Source organism: Polistes fuscatus, unplaced genomic scaffold (assembly GCF_010416935.1).
Source record: "Polistes fuscatus isolate 324 unplaced genomic scaffold, CU_Pfus_HIC Scaffold1, whole genome shotgun sequence".
NCBI lineage: Eukaryota > Metazoa > Arthropoda > Insecta > Hymenoptera > Vespidae > Polistes > Polistes fuscatus.
The window spans coordinates 10315480-10337488 of record NW_025112997.1 but is presented as its reverse complement, the minus strand read 5'-3'; the positions used below and the strand labels follow the sequence as shown (position 1 = coordinate 10337488).

The 22009-nt window shown below is 25.4% G+C and overlaps 1 protein-coding gene and 1 non-coding gene across 4 annotated transcripts in view; both read left to right on the top strand.

The window, feature by feature from the left end:
• The window catches only part of LOC122523487 (growth hormone secretagogue receptor type 1-like), a 50021-nt gene that overhangs the window by 7001 nt on the left and 21011 nt on the right, over positions 1-22009 (top strand). Inside the window, exons 1-5 of one of the 3 annotated variants that reach the window (XM_043645462.1) lie at positions 7147-7284; positions 7341-7898; positions 8529-8769; positions 8875-8996; positions 9593-9755. In XM_043645462.1, the coding sequence (XP_043501397.1) occupies positions 8679-8769; positions 8875-8996; positions 9593-9755 (376 nt within the window). In that variant the 5' untranslated portion in view covers positions 7147-7284; positions 7341-7898; positions 8529-8678. Of the gene's footprint in view, positions 1-7146; positions 7899-8528; positions 8770-8874; positions 8997-9592; positions 9756-22009 lie in introns of those variants that run through there. The other 2 variants (XM_043645294.1, XM_043645382.1) reach the window with 2 other exon arrangements.
• On the top strand, positions 19448-19521 carry Trnan-guu. The gene has a single exon. It is a non-coding gene; the product is annotated as a tRNA-Asn (tRNA).

Genomic DNA, 22009 nt, shown 5'->3' with positions numbered 1-22009 from the left:
AAAAAGAATCTTATTATAGTTAAACTAGTAATTTGATTTGTTCTTAAAGATTACTTTTTTTCTACAACAATGTTTTTATCTCTTTGAAAATTACTTTGAAAACCAATATATTTTTAATCGTGTTGTTCTATCGTATATAATCTATGGATTAAATTTCAACTTCATTACTTCTCGTGAATTCTTATATTACCTAGTTAAAGTATGTAACTCTACCTTTTTCATACTTTAACAGGTAGTGAAGTTATTTCATAGTTTAACTATTCATTTTATGAATTAACGGATTTCACGTTTTAACGGTCACATATACAGGGTGAGTCTACCAATATGATAACCTCAAATAACTCGTAAGTTATTCGTTATATGATGAAACGTTTCAAACAAAAGTTTCATGGTGTCTAGGAGGACACCATGGTTTTTTATTGTCTTACTTTTTTTTCAAGATATTAGGGTCTCATTTTCTATTATTTTTTAAATTGAATATTTAATATTTTTTGTCGAATTTGGATATGTCAACAAATTTTGCGTGAAAAAGTATTATACAATATAAAATTTTAAATGAATAATTAGTGACAATGAGATATCTTCAAATTATTAATTTTCTATTAGGAAATACTTTTTTTTTTTAATCAACGTAATTTTTAAAATCACTTTGTTTACATCTATAGGCCATATTTGTAAACATGTTTTCAGTAAAATGCTAAAAATCATCAAAATAAAATGCTTATTTAATATCTTAGTAAACGTTAAAGTCGTTTTGAGGAAGGTAGTACATTCTTATTACAATGTTCAGTAACAATGAAAAATACGATACGATAATTGTTTATGGTGCTTTTGAAGAAAATACATTAAGAGCTAAGATTTTATACCAAGCTAAATATTCTGATCGAAATCAGCCATTTCTTTCTACCTTATAAAGGTTTATTGTTAGCCAAAAATTCAAAAACATGGCAATTTAAATGTACAGAAACGTAAAAGGTACCGTAAAATTGTAAGTAACGAAGGATATCGTACCTCTACTTTAATAGCTATTACCCATAATTCGCATATCGGTACACGGAAAATTTTACGTGGTATGGACATTTGTATTGTAAGTGCATTGACTGTAATGGACACCACCTCGAACACCACTCGAAATAAAACTTGTTTAAAGAGTAAGATAATAAAAAATAAATAAGAGTATTACGTGTTCTCCAAGACATCATGAAATTTTTGTTTAGAACATTTTTTTGTATAACGAATAATTTACGAATTATTTGAAATCGTCATTTTAGCAGACTCACCCTGTATACAAACAAACGCGTACCACTAACGTACTGTAGACGTGATGAGTATAACCGTTTATGGTGCAGTATATGTTTTTACCGTGCAAGGCAGACTTATATGCTGACAATGTTGCGTCATTATTATATACACGTAGGTAAGTTTGATTTAAGGAATCTCTTGAATCTCAAGAAGAAATTTATGATACGTAAAATACGCATATATTAAAGGATTACAAATTTTACACTGATTTATTAATATCTTTTTTCTTTCTTTCTCTCTCTCTCTCTCTCTCTCTCTTTTTCTTTCTTTCTCTTTCTCATTGTATCTCTTTCTTTTTCTATCTTTCTCAGAAATGTACCACGCGTTTAAAAAAAGAGGAAATGGATACAACATAACAGCGTTAGATGATAGGTTTTCAACGAAAAGGCAAAAATCTATCATTATTCTGTCACCGTGTAAATGCCCGTTTATCTGTTTCCCCGCTTCAAAGAAAAAGATTTAAAAAAGAGATGCGCGTCTGGCTATCTACCAACAATAACACGCAATAACGATTTTTAACTCGAAGTTAGGACGATTTTTTTTTTTTAATTCTTTTTTTTTGTTTCCGATTTTCTTCAGATCGAAAACAAACACGCTTATATATATCCATTCGTCTGTCAAACTTTTCAATAAATCATCTATGTACACACATATGTATTATATACAGGGTGTCTCAGATGTTATGTATCAATTAAAAGGAAGTAAAGTGTGGAGGAATGAGAAGAAAGTGTCGTTTCCAAGTAAACAAACCGATTTCCTATTTCGTTTTTTCTAAGTTTACACATCATTTTTGTTAATTGGTTAGATAAAACTGGAAAACGTGATTTGAAAAAATCAAAATATAATCAATAGATTCCAATAAGAATGAAGTAGAATTTTTGTTGATGTCGGTAGTTTATGTTTTATTATTAGAAAACTAGGAAGAATTTTGAATGTTAAATTGAACATTATTTTGAATGTTTTCTATATAACAACAAAATTTTATTTCAATTTATAGGAATAATTCTTGTGATTAAAATTTATAGCTAATTTTTAAGCATGTGATTTCTTCTTTTTATAATTTTCCAAAATTATTAATATCACAGATCAAAAAATAAATTGAATTTTAAACAAATTTTTATGACATATGTAAATGTATTTGAATGAACACACACGCACACATATACATACACATAATTGCAGAATGTATTGTTATTTAGAATCTTCTTTTTATTACACATTATTATTTACAATTTTTTATGAAAATTAACAAGTTTTGTAATTTTTAGAAACTACAATATTTACGGGACTTTAAACGATCAATATTAATGACATTACTTTATTAATATAATTAATTAAATTTATTGTAATTTAATTTCAACATAATAAGCTTCCTAAGTAAATTCCTAATTAATTTTAAACCGTATAATGTTTTATAATTTAGTGTTGTTTAAACACGTAAAAATCAATAAAATATATTTTCAATATAAAAAAATTAAGCTTATCTCTCTCATTAAAATGAATAGGAAACCAAATCAGGATACTTTTGAGATTACATTTATTGAAAAAATTAAAACCATTTAGTTCCTTTATATTATCTTATTTATTTCTATTCTATGATAAAAAAAGGCATTCATAATTATGTAAAAAAAATTGTTTTATGAAGAATTACTACAATATATAACCATACTTACATAAGACTTTATTTTTTATTGAAAATTATTTCCTCTATTACTTCATTTCATTGGAACTATAACTTTGGGGTCACCCGGTATGTTCACACATATAAGCTTAGAAAAAGTATTTTTAAGACTTTCATACAAGGATAGCAACGAATCTTCCTATGTTGAATGGTTTTACATGAAGACAACTTTTTCTGATAATTCATAAACGTGTCTACGAAATGATAGATAATATTTGACTACACAATCTCTATATACCAAATCATAATGTTCAGTATTCTATACAGTATATATAAAAATTATCGAGAGAAGAACGTTTATAGTCATGAGTGACGTCATCGTCTATAATACTCATTTTTCTAAGGAATAGAAGCGCGAATATTATTGAGAACGTTTATATTGACTAGCGGAAGTGCTTTTTCTCGTAACACAAGAAAAATAACTTTATAAAGATATTGTTGGATTGAATACATTGTTTAACACGATTTCTATCCAATCGAATTTTTACTAAAACTTTTCGTTACGTGCCGCGTGGGGCGTATACAACCAACGTACGAATAACGAAAATATCGAATGATCTGAGAAGTATGTATAGTTCGGAGTTAGGTCAGTATGCAATTTACACGGCACTGATTATGTTAATTGATGATTATTGCTGCAAAAAGCATTGTCAATGAAATGTGAAAAAGAAAAGTTTGTTAGAGTGAATTATTTGAAGAAGAATTATTGAAATCAATTTAAAAAAAACTAGAATTATTTTTTTATTAGGTTTGATTGCATAACGTTATTATTTTTAGTGAAATAAATAAAAAATTGTATCGTAATATAGTGCAAATTATAGGCATTTCTTTTTATTTATTAATTTCTATAATTTTATATAACATTCAATAATTAAAGGAGAGTTGGGAGGTGTGAAAAGTTATGTAAAGAGTATGGAACCCATCAAACTCGTTAAGGGGAGAATAATAAAGACAATTATTAAGAATTATTATTAAAATTGGAATTATATATGTCAGTATGCAATTTACGCAGCACTAATTATGTTAATTGATGATTATTGTTGTAAAAAGCATTGTCAATGAAATGTGTAAAAGAAAAGTTTGCTAGAATTAATTATTTGAAGAAGTAATCAATTTTAAGATAAGTGATTATTTTTTTATTAGTTTTGATTGCATAACGTGATTATAATCAGTGAAACGAATAATAAACTTTTCGTATAGTAGTATATTGAAAAGCATCAGCATTATACTTGAATTATGTATTTTTTCATGTATTAATTTTTTCACATATGCTACAATTATTATTAAAATTAAAATTGAACGCGAATACAAATTTTATAGTGCACATCAATCGAGTAATTAATTACATAAATTAATATAATGATAGGTTGAACAATAAATACTATATATTTAATCAAGATATAGCTATTATTAAATTTTTATTATATTTATATGTGTACAGTTTTTAAATATTATAAAATGTAATTCTCTAAATTATTATTATATATTAAAATTAATTAAATAATATTAATAATAAGTTATAATTCAGGTTAATGTTGTGTTTTTTACTCTCCCTTTTACGGGTTTGAGTCACTTCTCTAAGAACACTTTCTTATAGATATCCAATACTACCAAAGAGGTCATTTCTTTTTCCGTTTCTCTGAAATCAACAGCACAAGATTTTTGTTTTCATGGACAGGTTACCCATCATTTTCAGTAACCGTGCCAACGTTGCTTGACTTTTATGATTTAACGGGAACTAGTAATTAAATATTACAAGTATTAAAAGCGTATTTAAAAAATAGCATAAATAAATATAATGATTCATCGTATAATAAATGCTTGAATTATATATAAAAGAGTATATTTTTATAATTATATTTTTATTGATTTTTATTACTCTCCATTTAACGGGTTTTTAAAAATCCGTTTTTTTTACAATCGTTTAACATATCTTATCATATATCTGCATTATTATAAAACTTCCGATTAATTGAACATAAAACGGTAAATAAAACGATTAATGATAAATTAATATAAATACATTTAATATAAACATAATATAATTAATATAACTACTGTCATTAATATAATTATTATAAAAATATTATTATCTATTTGTGAAAACTATTAACAACCAGGAAGTTACATTATATGAAAATTGCTAAAAAAAACTAATAATATTTTTACTATCAATTTTTTTACCATCTATTTATTGATATTTTACAAATATATACAAAAAATTATAAACATACATAAAAAATGAAAATTCAAGGACTTATAGCGATTGAAACATGACCATGGAAAAAAAGTGATGTAATAGTTTAACATAACTTTAAGATTTATGATCATCTGAAACAAAAAATATATTCTTGTTTAGAAAAGTTGTCATTATGATAGAAACTACAATGATAAAAAAATTTTAAAAATCTTAAAATATTGATATATGCTAAATTTGAAGTCGATTGGATTAATAGAACTCGAGATATCATGTCGACTAGTTTGAGAAAAGTAATTTCAAGAAAACGCATTTAAAATTTTAAGTAAAATTGAAAAATACCTAATCCTATCGAATTAAAATAGCTACAGTTTTCTAAATTGTCAAAATTTTAAATTTTTCTTATAGAGACATATTTTTAAATATCTATACTTTCAAAAAGTGAAAAAAAGAAAAAATATCGAATTTTTCAAAATTCTAGACTTGAATATCCCCTTTAAGTCCAGCAAACTAAAATTGAAGAAATTAATGTTTTTTAATGAAAATGTGTAGTTTCTTGATTTAATTAATAAATTATATATAAAGCTTTTCTTTTTTCAAAAGGTAATTTCTGCAACTAAAAGAGTTATTTACAGAAAGTGGAAATAAAAACGTAAGTATTTATTGGGACTATGGCAGCATCTTAAAAACTTTATAATCTTCATCTCTTGGGAATAGAAAAAGATAGGAAATACAAAGCAACGAGTAAATCCTTTAATAGCTTAAAAAAAACAATATTATTTATACAATTAAGATTTACCAAAATAAAAAAAAATATGAAAAAATTAACTTAACCACATTGATTTTTTAACGACTCTCATATATCAATTATGTTTTTATTACATTTATACACGTATGTTTAATAATAATTTCTTCAATTAAATACAATCTTATATATTAATTTTCTTTTTATGTCTTAAAATAAAAATTATTTAAAAATCAAAAATAAATCTACATAATACTAATTAATCTTTCACCGTGAAGAGAAAAAAAATACCAGGATCATAATCACATCACCATATAGTTAGTTTTCATTGCATAATATGATTATCTTGATAGATATTCACCGTTGATAGGAATAACAAAGCTTTCGTACGTAATGCAAATAAACAAATTAACCGAAAGTACATTCAGCTGTAACTCTTCCTCTGGTGTCTTTTTCTCGTTTGCCAAGGATATATGTACTCGAAAAGAAACACTCTTACATACACACATACATACATCCATACATACATGAATGCATGCATACAAACCTCGACCGTAAATACGCGTAGTACAAAAAGCGCATGCTCGAAGGAAAGGGGAACGGTTCTGTTTGAGAGTTTGTGGCGGGCCGAGTAATTCCTATTCAGTTTAGCGGTACAATCTGTGGGCCACGCTTCGTGTTTCTGACACAGTACACTGTTTACAATACTTAAGATTTCATCACGAGTCAAATTGCATCAATTTAACTATTACTTAATAGTTTTGTTTATCAAATATTCTTACTACCGGGTAATTGTAAGGTTAATGACAATTTAATGCAACAATTAATTAATTAATTAATTAAAAAGAAATAATAATCAAACAATAAATAAAAAGTGTTATACTCTGAAAAAAAAAGAAAATATATGAAAGATACCAATCCTAGAGCAAAAGTGAAAAAATGACTATAAGAAAGATCGTAAACCCTTCTGGGCGTGAATGATACCGAGATATCTAAAATACAAGCATCGATTTTTACGATGAAAAACGACGGTAGGATGAACTTAATCGTCCGTGATGATCGACACGAAAATGTTATTCTTTTTTTCTTTTTTTTTCCACGCTCTGATAGTATTTTCATTTAATAATTCCACTACATAGAATTTTCGATATATTTTCTCAAATAAAACATGTATCTTATATATTTGATACTATTTTTGTATCACGAGAAACATTTAATTAAGGTCTTAAAAATATTTGTTTTTTATTATAATTAATTTCATTAAAGTTAAATCGTTAATGAAGATGATCATCGATTGGCATAGATTCAAATCGAATCGGGATCTATGGAAGTTAATTGATGTTAATGTGACGTGCCAAGGTAAACGAGGGTGTTTCGAGGGCTTACAAGAAACTATTAGAAATAATATATTTCAGGAATAGTATATACTCAAACGATGATGATGATAATCATTAGCATTGGTTTTATCGATTTTACCTGAGCAAAAGAAATTCAGAGAGAGGGAGAGAGAGAGATAAAGAGAGAAATATCTTGAAAGATAGTCGACAGATATTGAGTTACGGGAAGCAGTTTATAATGTCACTTAACACCCCTGTCTTGATACAAGTGGTGGTTACTTCAAGATTGAGACGATGCTGTATGCTGTATGAGATCACTATTAACACCTTCATTTTATATTATCTATGGAATTATATCAACTTCCCTCCTAATCTTCCTAAATTTTTCAACTTATGTATATTTTTGTGTCTAAATCTCACACGAACTAAATACGTAGCGAGTGTGTAATGAATTTTGTAAGTGTTAATTTTTTTTTAAATCAAACCACGTGTATTTTGTGAACTATAAAAATCTGGAAGTGTTTTCAAAAGTGATACAATGGGAACGTAAAAAGAAAATTGATCGACATTTAAATTTGTTACTTCAACGATTTAATAAGTCGAATTAAAGTTATTCGAAATAGTTCGATTTATTAGGTATTTATTTTATTACTATTTAATTGGATATTTTCAAAATTTTCCTATTAACTTATACTATCGTTTCTCGACTTATGTGGTGTTTTTTATAAGTTAGTTTTTTATTATACTAATAATTAATAATAAATAATTTTCTAAGTTATGTGGACTTTATTTTACAAGTTTAGAAAATTTATTTTATCATATTACTAGCATTCAAAGATTTAATATTTTTTATTTTTAAATATTATAGTAATAGTATACTGTAAACTTATTAATATTAAAAATTAATAAGAAAAGGTTGATAAATTAGTTACAGTACCGAAATCAACGATAAAATTTATTTCGATTTTTCATAATTTTTATTATAATTGTTTTGTGAAAATACAGAAAATAAATAAGAATTTTTGTTGAACATATCAATTCGTTGATCTTTTCCGGAATTTCTATTACTACTTTTATTATTCAAACGTGTGAATTAAAAATCTACGTAACTTGAATAAATTTTTGTCTCCAATATTTTTTTTCCTTTTTTTGGGACTGATGAATATTTTAACGCACTTAAAAAATAAATCGAGAAATAAGATGTAAAGTATTTAAATTACGTATATTATAATAAATAAATGCAATGACAATATTTTTTCAACCAAGGAATAAATATCGTCAAGTGAATATGCAAGACGCGTACGTATTGTCTCATGGGGCGTAAGAAATTCTTCGCCGAAGATAAAAGAAAAAAATCTATAAAGAAAAAGGAACAGTAAGAAAGGAAAAAGGTTAGCGAGTTTTTCACACGAGAAGATGTTATCTACGATGTCGAGCGTTGCTCTTGAATTAAATTCGTCATTTTATACAACCGTAATAAGAAATAGCGCTGTCGATGGATTTTCAGGTAATTTAATTATTTTTCTTTTATGCAAAATTTAATGCAAAATAATTATATAAAAATCAATGTTTATGCGTAAAATTAATATCAATTTTGGAATTTTCGTTTAAGTTTCAGTTATCGAACCTAAGAATGCAACTTCTACGCTTTACATGTTACCTATGTACATTAGAACAACTTCTATGGTTATTTGCATAATTGTTATGGCACTTGGAATAATTGGAAATCTTATGGTAATTATTTTAACCTTCAAAAATTGATTAGTTTTATTTCTACTTAAAAAGCCAAAAGTATTTAGGTTTGTCCAAAATTTATAACTGATTTTATATAAACAAAAATAACATTTAGAAAATTATAACACAATAAATTGGAGATAAAAAGTTAGAATTAAAATATCATCCATAATTATGTTTGAAAATTATTTTCAATTATTATGTGTAGGTATTAATTCGGTGCCTTTTAAACAAATTTAGTATTTACTTATAAACCAATCATGCATCTCATATTCTTCGAAATAGTCTCCATAATTTTTGATTACTGTATACCATCTTCCAGATAACTGTTGAATTCCTTGATGAAAAAAAAATTCCGATTTGGATTCAATAAATTTAATATCTAGACAAAATATTTTCTTCAAGACTTTCTTAAATTTATTAATTTTACAAATAGACTTTAGTGATTTTACAATTCGTAAAGAAAATAAAGCTTATGTAAGAACAAAAAAATTGAAAAAATAAAAGGATTAGCGACAAATGACGAATTTTAGGTTAATTTAAAGACTTTAGGTTTAGTCTATATATAATATACTATAATAGTATAAAATAAATAGGTTCCATTGGTCGTTCTTCGAGGGAAAGATATGAGAAACAGCACCAATATTTTTCTCGTAAATTTGAGCGTGGCAGATTTGTTCGTCCTTTTAATATGCACCCCGACCGTATTAGTGGAAGTGAATTCTGGACCACAAGTTTGGCCTCTCGGAGAGCACATGTGTGAGTAAGATGATGTTTTTTCGTTTTTTTCTAAATATGTACCACTATATATGTACCCATCATTATAAAAGTTGTTTAATTGTAAGTCAAAATTAAAAAAAAAAAGTAATTTTTGCAATTATTTTACATCACATTATTTTAAACTAAATTAATTCAATGCAATTTTTACAACATTGTCAAAAATGAACCGTTAAATAGTGCTTGTTATTTCAACATTATATGGAATTCATTTAGTGTTCAAATAAAATCTTTTAAATATCTCGAAACAAGAGATCTATGATTTATACTAACCCCTTAACGCACAGATTTTTTTGAAAAAATCCGGCCAAAAAAAATCAATTTTTTTTAAGTAATACAACGCCGTTTGAATTATCTCGAGTGTGCACAGTTTGGCTTGTTTAGCGCTCTCGAATTAACTCGAGCGCACAAGTTAAGGGGTTAGCACTTTCATAATTATGGGTACGTATATCATTATTTGCCATATTATTACCATCTTCCCACCATTCGCATTACGAAGAAGATAAAGATGAGATGAAGACGCATCGACATTGCGATGATATGTCGGTCAACAATTCCAAAAATATCAAACGCCGCACATTTTCTCCGCGTAAGCTGTCATTGTTACCTTGGAGTTGGGTAAAACCATATGTCGTTCTTCCCAGTCAAGAAAGTCTCAGAAGCAAACTCGAAGCAATCGATACTTGGAAAGACATAATTAGTAACATAGAAAATAGTATTCTTTTAAATACGCTTGCAAATTTTTTTACACTATTTTCTTTGATTATATCACCTATTTATATACTTTTTATTAACTATTATTAGATTTCTTTTTAACTACGTGTTTTTCCATTTTCATACGAATTTTTCTTTCTAACAGGTGTTAATAATTTACAACAATTTTTTTAACACATTGTATTAATTTTTTACACGGTTTTTTTTTAAACAAATGTTATTATATTATTTTGTAAACGGTAGTTATTTTATACGATTTATTATTTGCTTAACATGTGTTATCAACTATTACATGGTTTTTATAACTCTAGTTATCACTTTTTACATGTGTTATTAACTTTTATACGGTTCATGTATTACTGTTTAAGTTTGTGTACCACGTATTATTAATTTTTTATTCATCTTTTAAGTAATTATTAAAAATGTTACTATTTTTTACAGGTTTCTATACTATGTTTTTATACCTATATACGATATTTTTAATAAATTTTATTAATTTTCTTACGATTTTTGTTAACACGCGTTACTAACTTTAACATGAGATTTTTTTAACATGTGTTATTAAATTATACTATTTCTTCACCCATATTATTACTTTTTAAACCATCGTTTTTTACACGATTCACTTCTACACAGTTTTTTATTTTTTGTTTTATTGATGCGTTATACTTATTTTAATAAATAATCTTATACACTTTACTTATTCTTATCTCTCCAAAGCAAAAAACTCGAAAAACATTTAAAAAATTATTTTATCAAAACACAGCTAATATTTTCCTATAAATCAAAAGTTTTGTTACTTTCTTTTTTGGTACATAATGTAAAAAAAAACTCAGTTTTAATTAACATATTTCTCAAAAAATAATCTCTCTATTTTTACTAACACGATCTATCGATCGTATAGCAAATAAACAAATCTTTTTTCACATTAATTCTATCATCAATAGCTTGTTTTTTATTCGACCTATTATTTTTGAAAAGGTCACTTAAATTACTGTCATGCAAGTATACAAGATAAAATGTATTATATCGAAAAACTTTTAGAGCATGTTGTTCTTTTATGCATTTAATTTAAAAACGTTTCAGTACTCGATTTATATTAAAGATAATCCTCCAACTAGGATACCTTCCAAGAAAGATTTTAGGATATAAAATCTCGTTAGTCTGTCATTGAGTACTCGCAGAACTCGGATTTTAACGGAACCGTCGTATATTTTTCAAAGTAGTGCTTGATACAATGTGTGTATGTCCTGTGTGTATATACGTATATAGGCGTATGTGTCCTCTTTCTATTCAATGTATTAATCAATAGACCAAGTGATTTTGGTCAAATTATACAAAATAAAGCAACAATTAAGTAAATACGTAAGTACTTACATATACATATAACAAATAAAATGATTTTATTTGTATTTCAATTTTTAGCATATTTTAATTTTATTTCATTTAATTTTATACACATTTTTCAAATTATAAAGGTAAATATTGAAAGATAAATATTGAAAATGTTTTAATAATATTAATTAAATAATTCATTTATCTTTTTTTTATATTTAAATGAAATAATCATTTTATTTGAACATAAATTAAATAATTATTTAAAATCAAATAATACTTATTTAAATGTAGATGAAATTATGATTTTAAACTATGTTTTGTATTATATTTTGTGAATGTATAACCAAGTTCATTTACAAGGCCAACAGGCCATAAATAAATAAATATTTATCTTAGTATTCTAAATTAAATGAAAGTGTATTAAATGAACGTTAATGTCGAATAATTATTTTAAATTAAATAATACTTATTTAAAAATATAATCTTTAGTCTTTATTACTCTCCCTTTTAAGAGTTTGAGAAGTCCGTTTCCTTTACAATCGTTTAACAAAAATTTTTTAAATCTATCTGCATTATTATCTAAAATACTACTTATTTAAATATAAATGAAATAATTATTTAAAATAAAATAATTATTATTTAAACATTAAAATCAAATTTTAATTGAATCGTTAAAATTTGAAGAATGCATACATAAAATTCATTATAAGTTGATATCATTTTCGTCTACTCTTTCATTGCTTTGTGTCGGAGTATCCTCCCGGCATTCCTACCATTTTTCCTGAGTCTTCGCGTCGACATACCGTTTATTGCAACCTAAGACATTCCTAAGTGCGATCCGGATGGGATCCATTAGAAGTGAAAGTGTAACTCACACATACATCCAAACAAAATCGATTCTCTCGTTTCTAATTGCAAGTAAAGAAACTCGAACGTCGGGAAATCTTATTTTTATTTGTTATTCCGTCTCTTTTTTTTACGAAAGGATTGTTTTCCTTTTTCTTTTTTTACGAAAGGATTGCTTTCCTTTTTTTTAAGAAAGGATTACTTTCTGCGTAATTTGTTCTTTTAGTTATCCAATAGTATAATGGATTCCGAATGTTATTGATAATGATCCTTTTTGATTGCCCAAATATTTGATTTCACAAAATAAGACGTAAATTTAATTGATTAATTTGTGCACATTATTTGTACATGAATAATACTATTTTACTTATTTTTTTTTGTTACTAAAAAATTATTTTTCCAATAATTTACTTTTTCAATTATACAATAACGTATAATTGATTTTCATTTATGTCAATAGTTAATCTATTTTGTTTTCAAACTTATTAATTCCACTACACAAAAGTAAATTTAATTGATAAATGTTGTTACATATTCTTTTTTTAAATTACTTATTATTTTAATATATTCGAAAATATATTATATTATAAAATATATTATTATACAGAAGCTTTCTTTTTAAAATCAAAATATAATCTATAAATTTTATAATTTAATGGTATTGAACTTAATAATCAAGAAACTTCATTTTCAATATAAAAAGTTTAAAACTTTCAATCAAATATATATAATCAATATAATAGATATAATCCAAAATTAGAAAATATTCCAAAAATTGAATAAATCGTTTTGCCTAAGTAAACGGTTCAATTATTTATCACAATTGGATGTAAACATTGATAATTGTAATTAATTATATATAATGGATTTTCATAAAAAAAAAGTAAAATCGAGGAATTTTTTTTATCGTAATAATTTAAACATTTTTATTCTACGTCAAATCATTCTCACGACGGTAAAAGTTCAGAGAAAATTGTCATCGTGATTAGTGTCATCGGGCGAAATGCCAAGCGTACTTTTTTCTAAATCGCACGCACATTTCCGAGATAGTAGCAGCTGTCGTTTTATTCTCAAAACTTTTTCCAAACAACGGCCAATGATACCACACTTATCGAAACACAATATCTAACGCTTTCAAAATTTCAAAATAAAGAATATTATTGAAACAAGTGTAGTATATTACATTAAATAAATAAATAAAAATAATCCATAAATTCTCGAGCATTTATAGCAATCAGATTTGGAGGTTTATAATTTTTATCTATATTTAATTACAATTTAAATATAACTTTTGTGTGTGTGTGATTATATTTAATTAATCAATTCTCACGTAATATTGCAAAATCGTGAAAGTTTCTTCATTGCAATAATTGGAATATTTAGATTTCATGTAATTTTCACTTTTTCGTTTAAAAGTTTTCTTAATCATTGACCAATGATATGACACTTACAAAATCACAATATTCGATGCATTCAAAGTTTCAAAATAGAGAATATTACTAATACAAGTTAGGTGTACTGTGTTAGATAATCTTAGATAATCCTAAATGTAAAAACGAATTTAGTTTTATTAATTAACTTGTAAAAATGGCAAATGGTAGAAATTCGTATCCGCAAGCTTTAGTTTTCAGTTCATTTCAACAGTATTTTAAATTTAGCACGACCGATGGATCTCTTAATTTTCTTCACGCATTTCGCTGGTAACGTTCGTTTCTGCATTCAATTCGGTTCGGTAAATCAAACATTTAATCATTTGTTCTCTTTACTACCTACCGAGTTGTTCGACAAATTTACCCAATAGAAATTCCATTAAGAGATCACATATTACTTTTATGAAACTAATAAAAACAATTTGTGATTTTGATTTACCGATATTTTTTTTTCTTCTTTATTTATATAATATTTATTTCTTACATTTGTCATCCGTGTACTGCAACGAGATGACAAAATACGTAGAGTATGTTACTTCTTTATTTGAAATTTTCATTTCATTATTTTATTCGGTTTCTTTTGATCTTACTACGCGGCGGAAGGATGTGAATGCAAAATTTATTTAACTGAAACATACTGATCATTAATAGCGAACGAAAGATATACGTATTTTCACTACGTTGCGAAAATTCAAATATAAATCAATAAACACTTCAAACTTTTGACCTATTCGTTCACTTACCATTTCTTTTTATAGATAAGCCAAATGCACAAGATCCCGATTCGATCGTGTACAGTTTGCTTAGACAGTGGCGTTAAAACCAGACACGAATTTTCTTGCTCTTTTTCAAGCAACTGATGTGTGAATTCGTTCCGTAACGACGCCAGAAATATAAAAGATTCTGCATGTTTCAACAATTATCCTCTTATAGTTATTCATCGTATTGTAGACAAAATACGATCTGTTTAAACATTTTTTTCGGGAATACTAACTTGTAATATCTTGTGTCTTTCTCTTTAAAAGAAAACCAAAAAAAATGTTCTTATCTTGGATATAAAAACAAATTAATGGCTTCAAATTATTAATTGTTAATAATTGTACTTATAATTTAATGAATTAATAAGAAAGGAAAGACTATTATAAGCAAGAATTAATAAGAATTCTCAACAATTATGCTTATATAGTTATTCCTCGTGATTGAATAAAAATACGAGCTGTTTAAAAATAGTTTATTAAAAAACGAACTAACAATTTCTACTTTAGTTTACTTGGAATATAAAAATTTAGGATTCTAAATTATGAATTTTTTAAATAGAAAAGAATTTACTAACAAGAGTAGTTTTATTAAATTAAAGATATTTGTATTAAATTTAATATTATTATACTATGACGAGCTAGACTCGACATTATATAATAAATATTTTTAAATAATTTAAAATGTTTAAATCTGAAATTAAGAAGTACAAAAAGTTAATAATAATATTAATATTAATATAAATTATATTAATAAATTAGTATAATGTTCTTATTACTCTTTTACAGGTTTAAGAGATCCATTTCCTTTACAATCGTTTAAATAAAAAGTCTTACAATCTAGTCTAACAAAATTTATAAATTAATAATAATGTTAATATAAAAACATTAATAATAAATTCTTAAAATTATTATAATTATAATATAATTTTGATGTTTCACCAATAATTAATGAAACTTGTACTCCCTATACATTTAAAAATTAGTTTTGTCCAAATTTGTGATATATATTTATAAGTAATAGCAATTTCAGTTAGCTAAAATAAAATTATTAATGGTATACTTTTAGACAATTTAAAATGCAAAGTAATTTTTAAAAAATTCGAATTTAACCTTATCTAGGATTTATTAAGCACACACTAAATTTGTTGGTAACCGTTCCTAACGATAAAGTTTTGCCTTAATGATAAAATTTAATCTTGTAGGAATTTCCTCATTTTGCCAATATAATTGATTTCGTATATGTTTGTAATGTTACAAAACGTTATTAAGCGTTTCTCTGTTCATTCGATTAGTTCATCAATTGTATTAGTCAAAGCCTTTTTTTATAAGATTATATAACATTGAATAATCCTAGATCCAGAACGTTTAAATGGTTTTACTTGTTAGGATAGGTTTATCAGTAGAAAATATACTCTAAAAATCCTTTCTCTCCTTAATAGGATATTAATTATTAATTTTTAATTATTAATTTAATTTGATTATTAATTTTAGCTAAATTTTCAGAAAAATCCTTACGTTTTCTTTTGCATTTTGCTTTCTTTTTTAAAGAAACATGTGCAAAGATTTTATCTTTACTGTATTGTTTTCGTGTCATGTACCAAGTTCTAGTCACAATCAAACAATTTATTCTAAAATCAATTAAAATTTTATTAATAGCACCATACTTCAACTTTTGCAAAACACCATTACGTTTATTATCAGTTAATTTCTTCGATTTGGTACTCCTTTTCTGCAATCCAATACTAATTTACCAAAACTTCACAATTTTCTATAATACAGATATTATTTTGTTTTACAAAAAAAAAATACAATATTTTTTGTATTCAAATCTAATTGCTTCTTAATCAAAAACAAATGACTGCCTACTATCATCCATTATTTTGCGATAATTGTTGATTAAAAACTAAGGTTATTTGATTACTAAATTGTTTACTTCATCTGTTAATTTTCAATGTTTTTCAAAATGTACAACATATTTTTTGACAGAGAAAGTAAGTATTTTTTCAATTGTTTTCCTAAATATACTTGTACAACTTTCATAATAAACATACTGCCCACTTTTACTTTTATATTTATTTCTCGTGAAAGGAGAAAAATAAGAATTTACAATAACTGTACCTATTCTCTTATTTAAAAAAAAAACTAGTTTTGATCGAAAAACAAAAAAAAATATCGATGATTCTCTTGTTATTTATTTTAAAGATAGATGATAGTTCACTATCAAAAATAAAAAAAAATAAAAAAATACAAAAGAATGAAAATTCTCAACAATTCTCAACTCTTACCATTATTCTCCTTTATGGAATAAAAATATATTATCTTTAACCAAATTTAAACAAATTGTTTAAGAATTGCTTTCCAAAATACGAATATGCAATATCTATTTTCTTTTTCTTAAAAAAAAAGAAAATATCTAATTTAATTTACAACAATAAAAATCGGTAATTACAAATGAATAATTATTAAGATAGAAAAAAAATTTACTAGTAAAAATTCCAATAAGTAAATAAAAAAGAATTCCAAAGCGCCCCTATACGAGTATACACGTGTAACGATTTGAATGATTTAAGATGCAACGCGTTTGTAAAGTAACCCAAATAGATAATGAGAAAACAAAACGGGTTCTATCGTTGTTGGTGCTTACTTATTATAAATGCAATCTTGTCTTTGATGATAACGAGTTGAATGTAATGAATACAACGCAAAACAGGAAAAAAAAATAATACTAATACGTTCATTAAATTTTCCATTTAAGACAATTAAGGATTGTTAACAAATTTCAATTCAATATTCAATAATTTATTAATTGTAAATACGATACGTGTTCAAGTGTTTCTATCATTAAAAACAACCATAAATTTTATCATAAGAAAGATCACGTAATTTTTGTAATATTAATCGCGTTCTACGATGACATGCAATATTACAATAATTTCTACGAGTCTTGACGTTAATTAAATTTTCTCCTTTTGTATGACCAATCTTTTCACTAATAAAAAAGGCATTAAACGTAATAACTATCATAAACGCTTTCATTAACGGCGCCATTTTTTTAAATGAAAAGTTAAGTATTATTATACCTGTATTATTATACCGCTAACACTTGTATAACACCGTTTTGTTATTATATGGTTTGAGAATTAAAGAAATCGGTGAATTACACGGAATGTAATCTCAAAATAAGTACAGAATGAATAAAAATAAAAACAAAAATTTAGAAATATAACAAAAGCTTATAAATTTAATGAATACATAGGATATTTTGTTATTGGCGACACAAACGAGTAGAGGAGTGATTCTACATGAAAAACTTAGTAAAAAAGGAAAAATCAAATTTGTTCTTATAAAACTATGCTTTCGAGAAAAATAAATTTCCGAATTGAAAACGCTTGAACCAGCTTTATACCATGTGTACTGATACTGTATCATGTGCATAAACATCACAAATTTTGTTACCAATCTCTATCGCATTCTTCCCTTTTTAGTAACGAAATTTCAAAATGCATCAAATTTTTTGTCTATATTTTCATTTATTCTAAAAACGCAAAAATTTTTCATTAAATTAACTTTTATTTGTAATTAATCTATGATATATCAGCTTTCAAACGTAATCAAATATTACCAGATTCAATTAATATTACTAGAGTTATGCGATTATGAAACCATCTATTAGGAAAATACGAAGAAACTTTTTCCCCGATCCAATATAATAATTAATTTTTTTTTCATTTTTTGAATTTAATTTATTTTTTTTTTTGTACTACTTCTTTGTATGGTATATAACGATTTAATATTTTTATAAAGAAGCATTCTAATGTGAGCACTCGTTTTCGAGGTGATTTTTAGGAAATTAATTTAAAGAAACGTTTATATCTATGATATTGTTTTTCTTACAGTTACATTTATACGTGTTTGGAGTAATATCTCAAATTCTTTTCAAAGTATTTTATTACAAATTGTACATGTTACAGGATGTTATGCAAATCATGAAACGAAAAATGTATATCATAGGGCGTAACTGATTGCAGTCGTCTTTGACATGTTAAACAAACAAATTTTTATTTATTTCACTCGTAATAAATGTGTTTATCATTGCATGGGAGGAAATTTGAAAAAAAAATAAAAATTGACAAAATGAAATAATGAACATCGAATTTTACGAACAAATTTTCACTTCTCACGATTCAAATATATATTAATATCAAAGTAATCTAAAAAATGATCCGTTCAACAACAGCTTGACATGTACTGTACATGTCAGTAAAATTACAAGTCGAGTGATTAAATAGTTTCTGAGAAAAATACATGCCATCTTTGAAATATGTTGTTTTGGGAGAAACGTGTATAAAATTTTTCACGAAACCATAATTTCTATGAGATCGTATCCGCTAAACCTTCCTATCTCGGTTATTTTAATGAATTTCACTTTGCAATTTTTAGGACTCATTTTCAAGACCCCATATTATAATAATGTGTACATAAAAAAAATCAATTTTTTTCTATCAAAATACCCCCCTCCCTTAAGAAATCCGTTATATACAGAGGTTACTTACATTTGTTGGCTTATACGTCTTGCACTAAGCAACCCGCCTCCGTGGCGCAATCGGCTAGCGCGTTCGGCTGTTAACCGAAAGGTTGGTGGTTCGAGCCCACCCGGGGGCGAAATATTATTTCTTACAATTAAATTCAGCTGTTGAAAATATCAACAATCTTGTAAGAGGTTATTAATTTTTTTGTATCAACTATTTATTCAGTCAGTATTTTGAATAAATATTTTATAACGTTTATTTAATTATTTATTCAATATTTATAATAAAATATTAGTTTGTATAATATTTAACGTTGATGTGTAATCTTGATGTTATGCTACATCTATTATTAATACTTAATTTAATATTAGAACTATTGACAATTAATATATGCCTATTTCTAAAAATTAAAGTAATAGGCTACTGATAAAATTTGTTATACACAGAAAAAATAGATTTTTATTAATATTTATTTATTTCTTTATTCAATATCAATTCGATATAAACAAAATATGCTTTTTAAAAAATCATAAAAAATATTATTTAAAAAAATGAATACTCAATTTAGTTAAACTAATCATTTTTATTGATTTTTGTTAAAGTTCTACTGTTACAATAATAATAAATTATTATTTATACTGAACAAAATATTCATATATACTAACCCATTATTTTACAAAGTATTGATCAAATAAATAAAAGTGATTTGGTTTTTCTTATCTTATCTCGTTAAAAATTAATAAGAAAACAAAAAGAAAGAATCCGTAGTTATGAAGAAGTTGGATAAAGTTGCTCTAGACATTGAAGTGTCCTTGAAAGCAGCAGAGGTTCTAATGTTTCGAGAACAAGGCTAGGGCAAGGTAGAAGAGAGAAAAAGAGAAAAAATAAAGAAAAAAAGAGTCATTCCATAGAATGGTACTAGGTAGGTACAAGGTAGAACTTGTTACTGGATAGGGTTGATGGAGGTTCACAGGGATGAAACGAGTAGGTGAACTTCTATCCCCCGTTGCGAATTACCGTTGCTCTTAGCCAATACGCCGTTGGGGCATTTAATGCTATGGTTAGTGTAGCGCCTTCTCTCTGTCCAACCGGTTTCCCTTCAATATCTCTTTAACCTTCGTGGCAGGAAATACGGTAAAAAAGCGCTATTCTTCTAAAATCTCAATAACTGTCCACGTTCACTTTTTTCTAAGCATAATTTTAAAACACAAAATATTCAAAATAAAATAATGATTCCGTAATGATATAGTAATTTTCGTAAATGTATGTAAAAAATATATAGTAGATATATTATTAAATGTAGATTATTTACATGTGACTACCAAAAATATTCAGACGCTACTGATTAAAATGTTTACCTCGTTGTCTTTAGTTGGAGGTTATTTATTAATTTTGTTAAACATTTAAGTAATTTCTAAAATTTTCAAATGTTGTATATTAAAAATTATTAAAAGAAATAATTTAAAATTGTGTGATATGATAGTCAAATTTGAAGCAATCCAAGTAATGTTCTGGGGCTGCATTTCGTCATATGGAGTTGGAAATTTCGTGTTCATTAGCAGTATCATTGTTATAAATCCTTATCTAAAACATACTTAAAAACAATTTACTTCAATGTAAAAAGATGGTCGTAGAAAAGTGACTCGTACCCATTAAAAAAAAGTATAAAAAGATACAAAATTAAATTTTAATTTTTAATTTCTGATTTATAATTATTTTTTAATATTAATTTATATAAATTTTTTAAATAAATTAACCTATTGTAAAATACAATAATCAGTGTTATTGCTTTATAAATAATCAAAATGTGAAACCATAATATTGATCATACTGCAGTATTCGAATATTTTTGGGAGTGACTGTATATTTTGCTTTTTCTTCTTCATTATACGTTTTCATCGCTGCTACATTATAAACAATTGCAGTGTTTAATCATTATCAGACTTTATTACAAATATGAATAATTAATTTTGTTTTGTATGATTCATTTTAGACTGAACTTTTTACACGTAAAAAAAAGTTTTGATAATAGCAGTTTAGATAATCAACATTCTTCTGTATTCGACTTTCAAAGAAAAATATTTTTTTAAATACACTGTACAATTCAACAAAAAAATACATTTACGATCCAATTTAAAAGTAACTCTTGCCCCAGCAAATTATAATATTTCCATTCCGCATTTTTTTATTATGAAGAAGAAGTGAAGTGGTTTGCTCTGAAAAGATTCTCTGGCAGGTTGGATAGAACAAAGTATAAAAAAATTCTTCAGCTAGATGGAGTTGATAGAAAAATAAGAAACGAAGTTTCGCTATCTTTGACATTCGTATACTCTCTTTCGTCATTTTTCTGATCACTCTTGGGAGCATTTTTTATCAAAGTACAACTTCTTCGAAGGATTTCATTTTATTTTTCAATTTACATTTATTAAATTTTTATATGAAAAAAAAAGTCTCGAGAAGATTAAAAAAAAAAATTATTCCTATGTACCATTCAAATATGCAAAAGGACATTTAATAGAACACTTTTTATAATAAATTTGAAATATTATTTAATATTTATTCTTTAGATACGTCTCAGTACTAACAATAGAAAAAGTTAAAAAATAATTTTATTATTTATT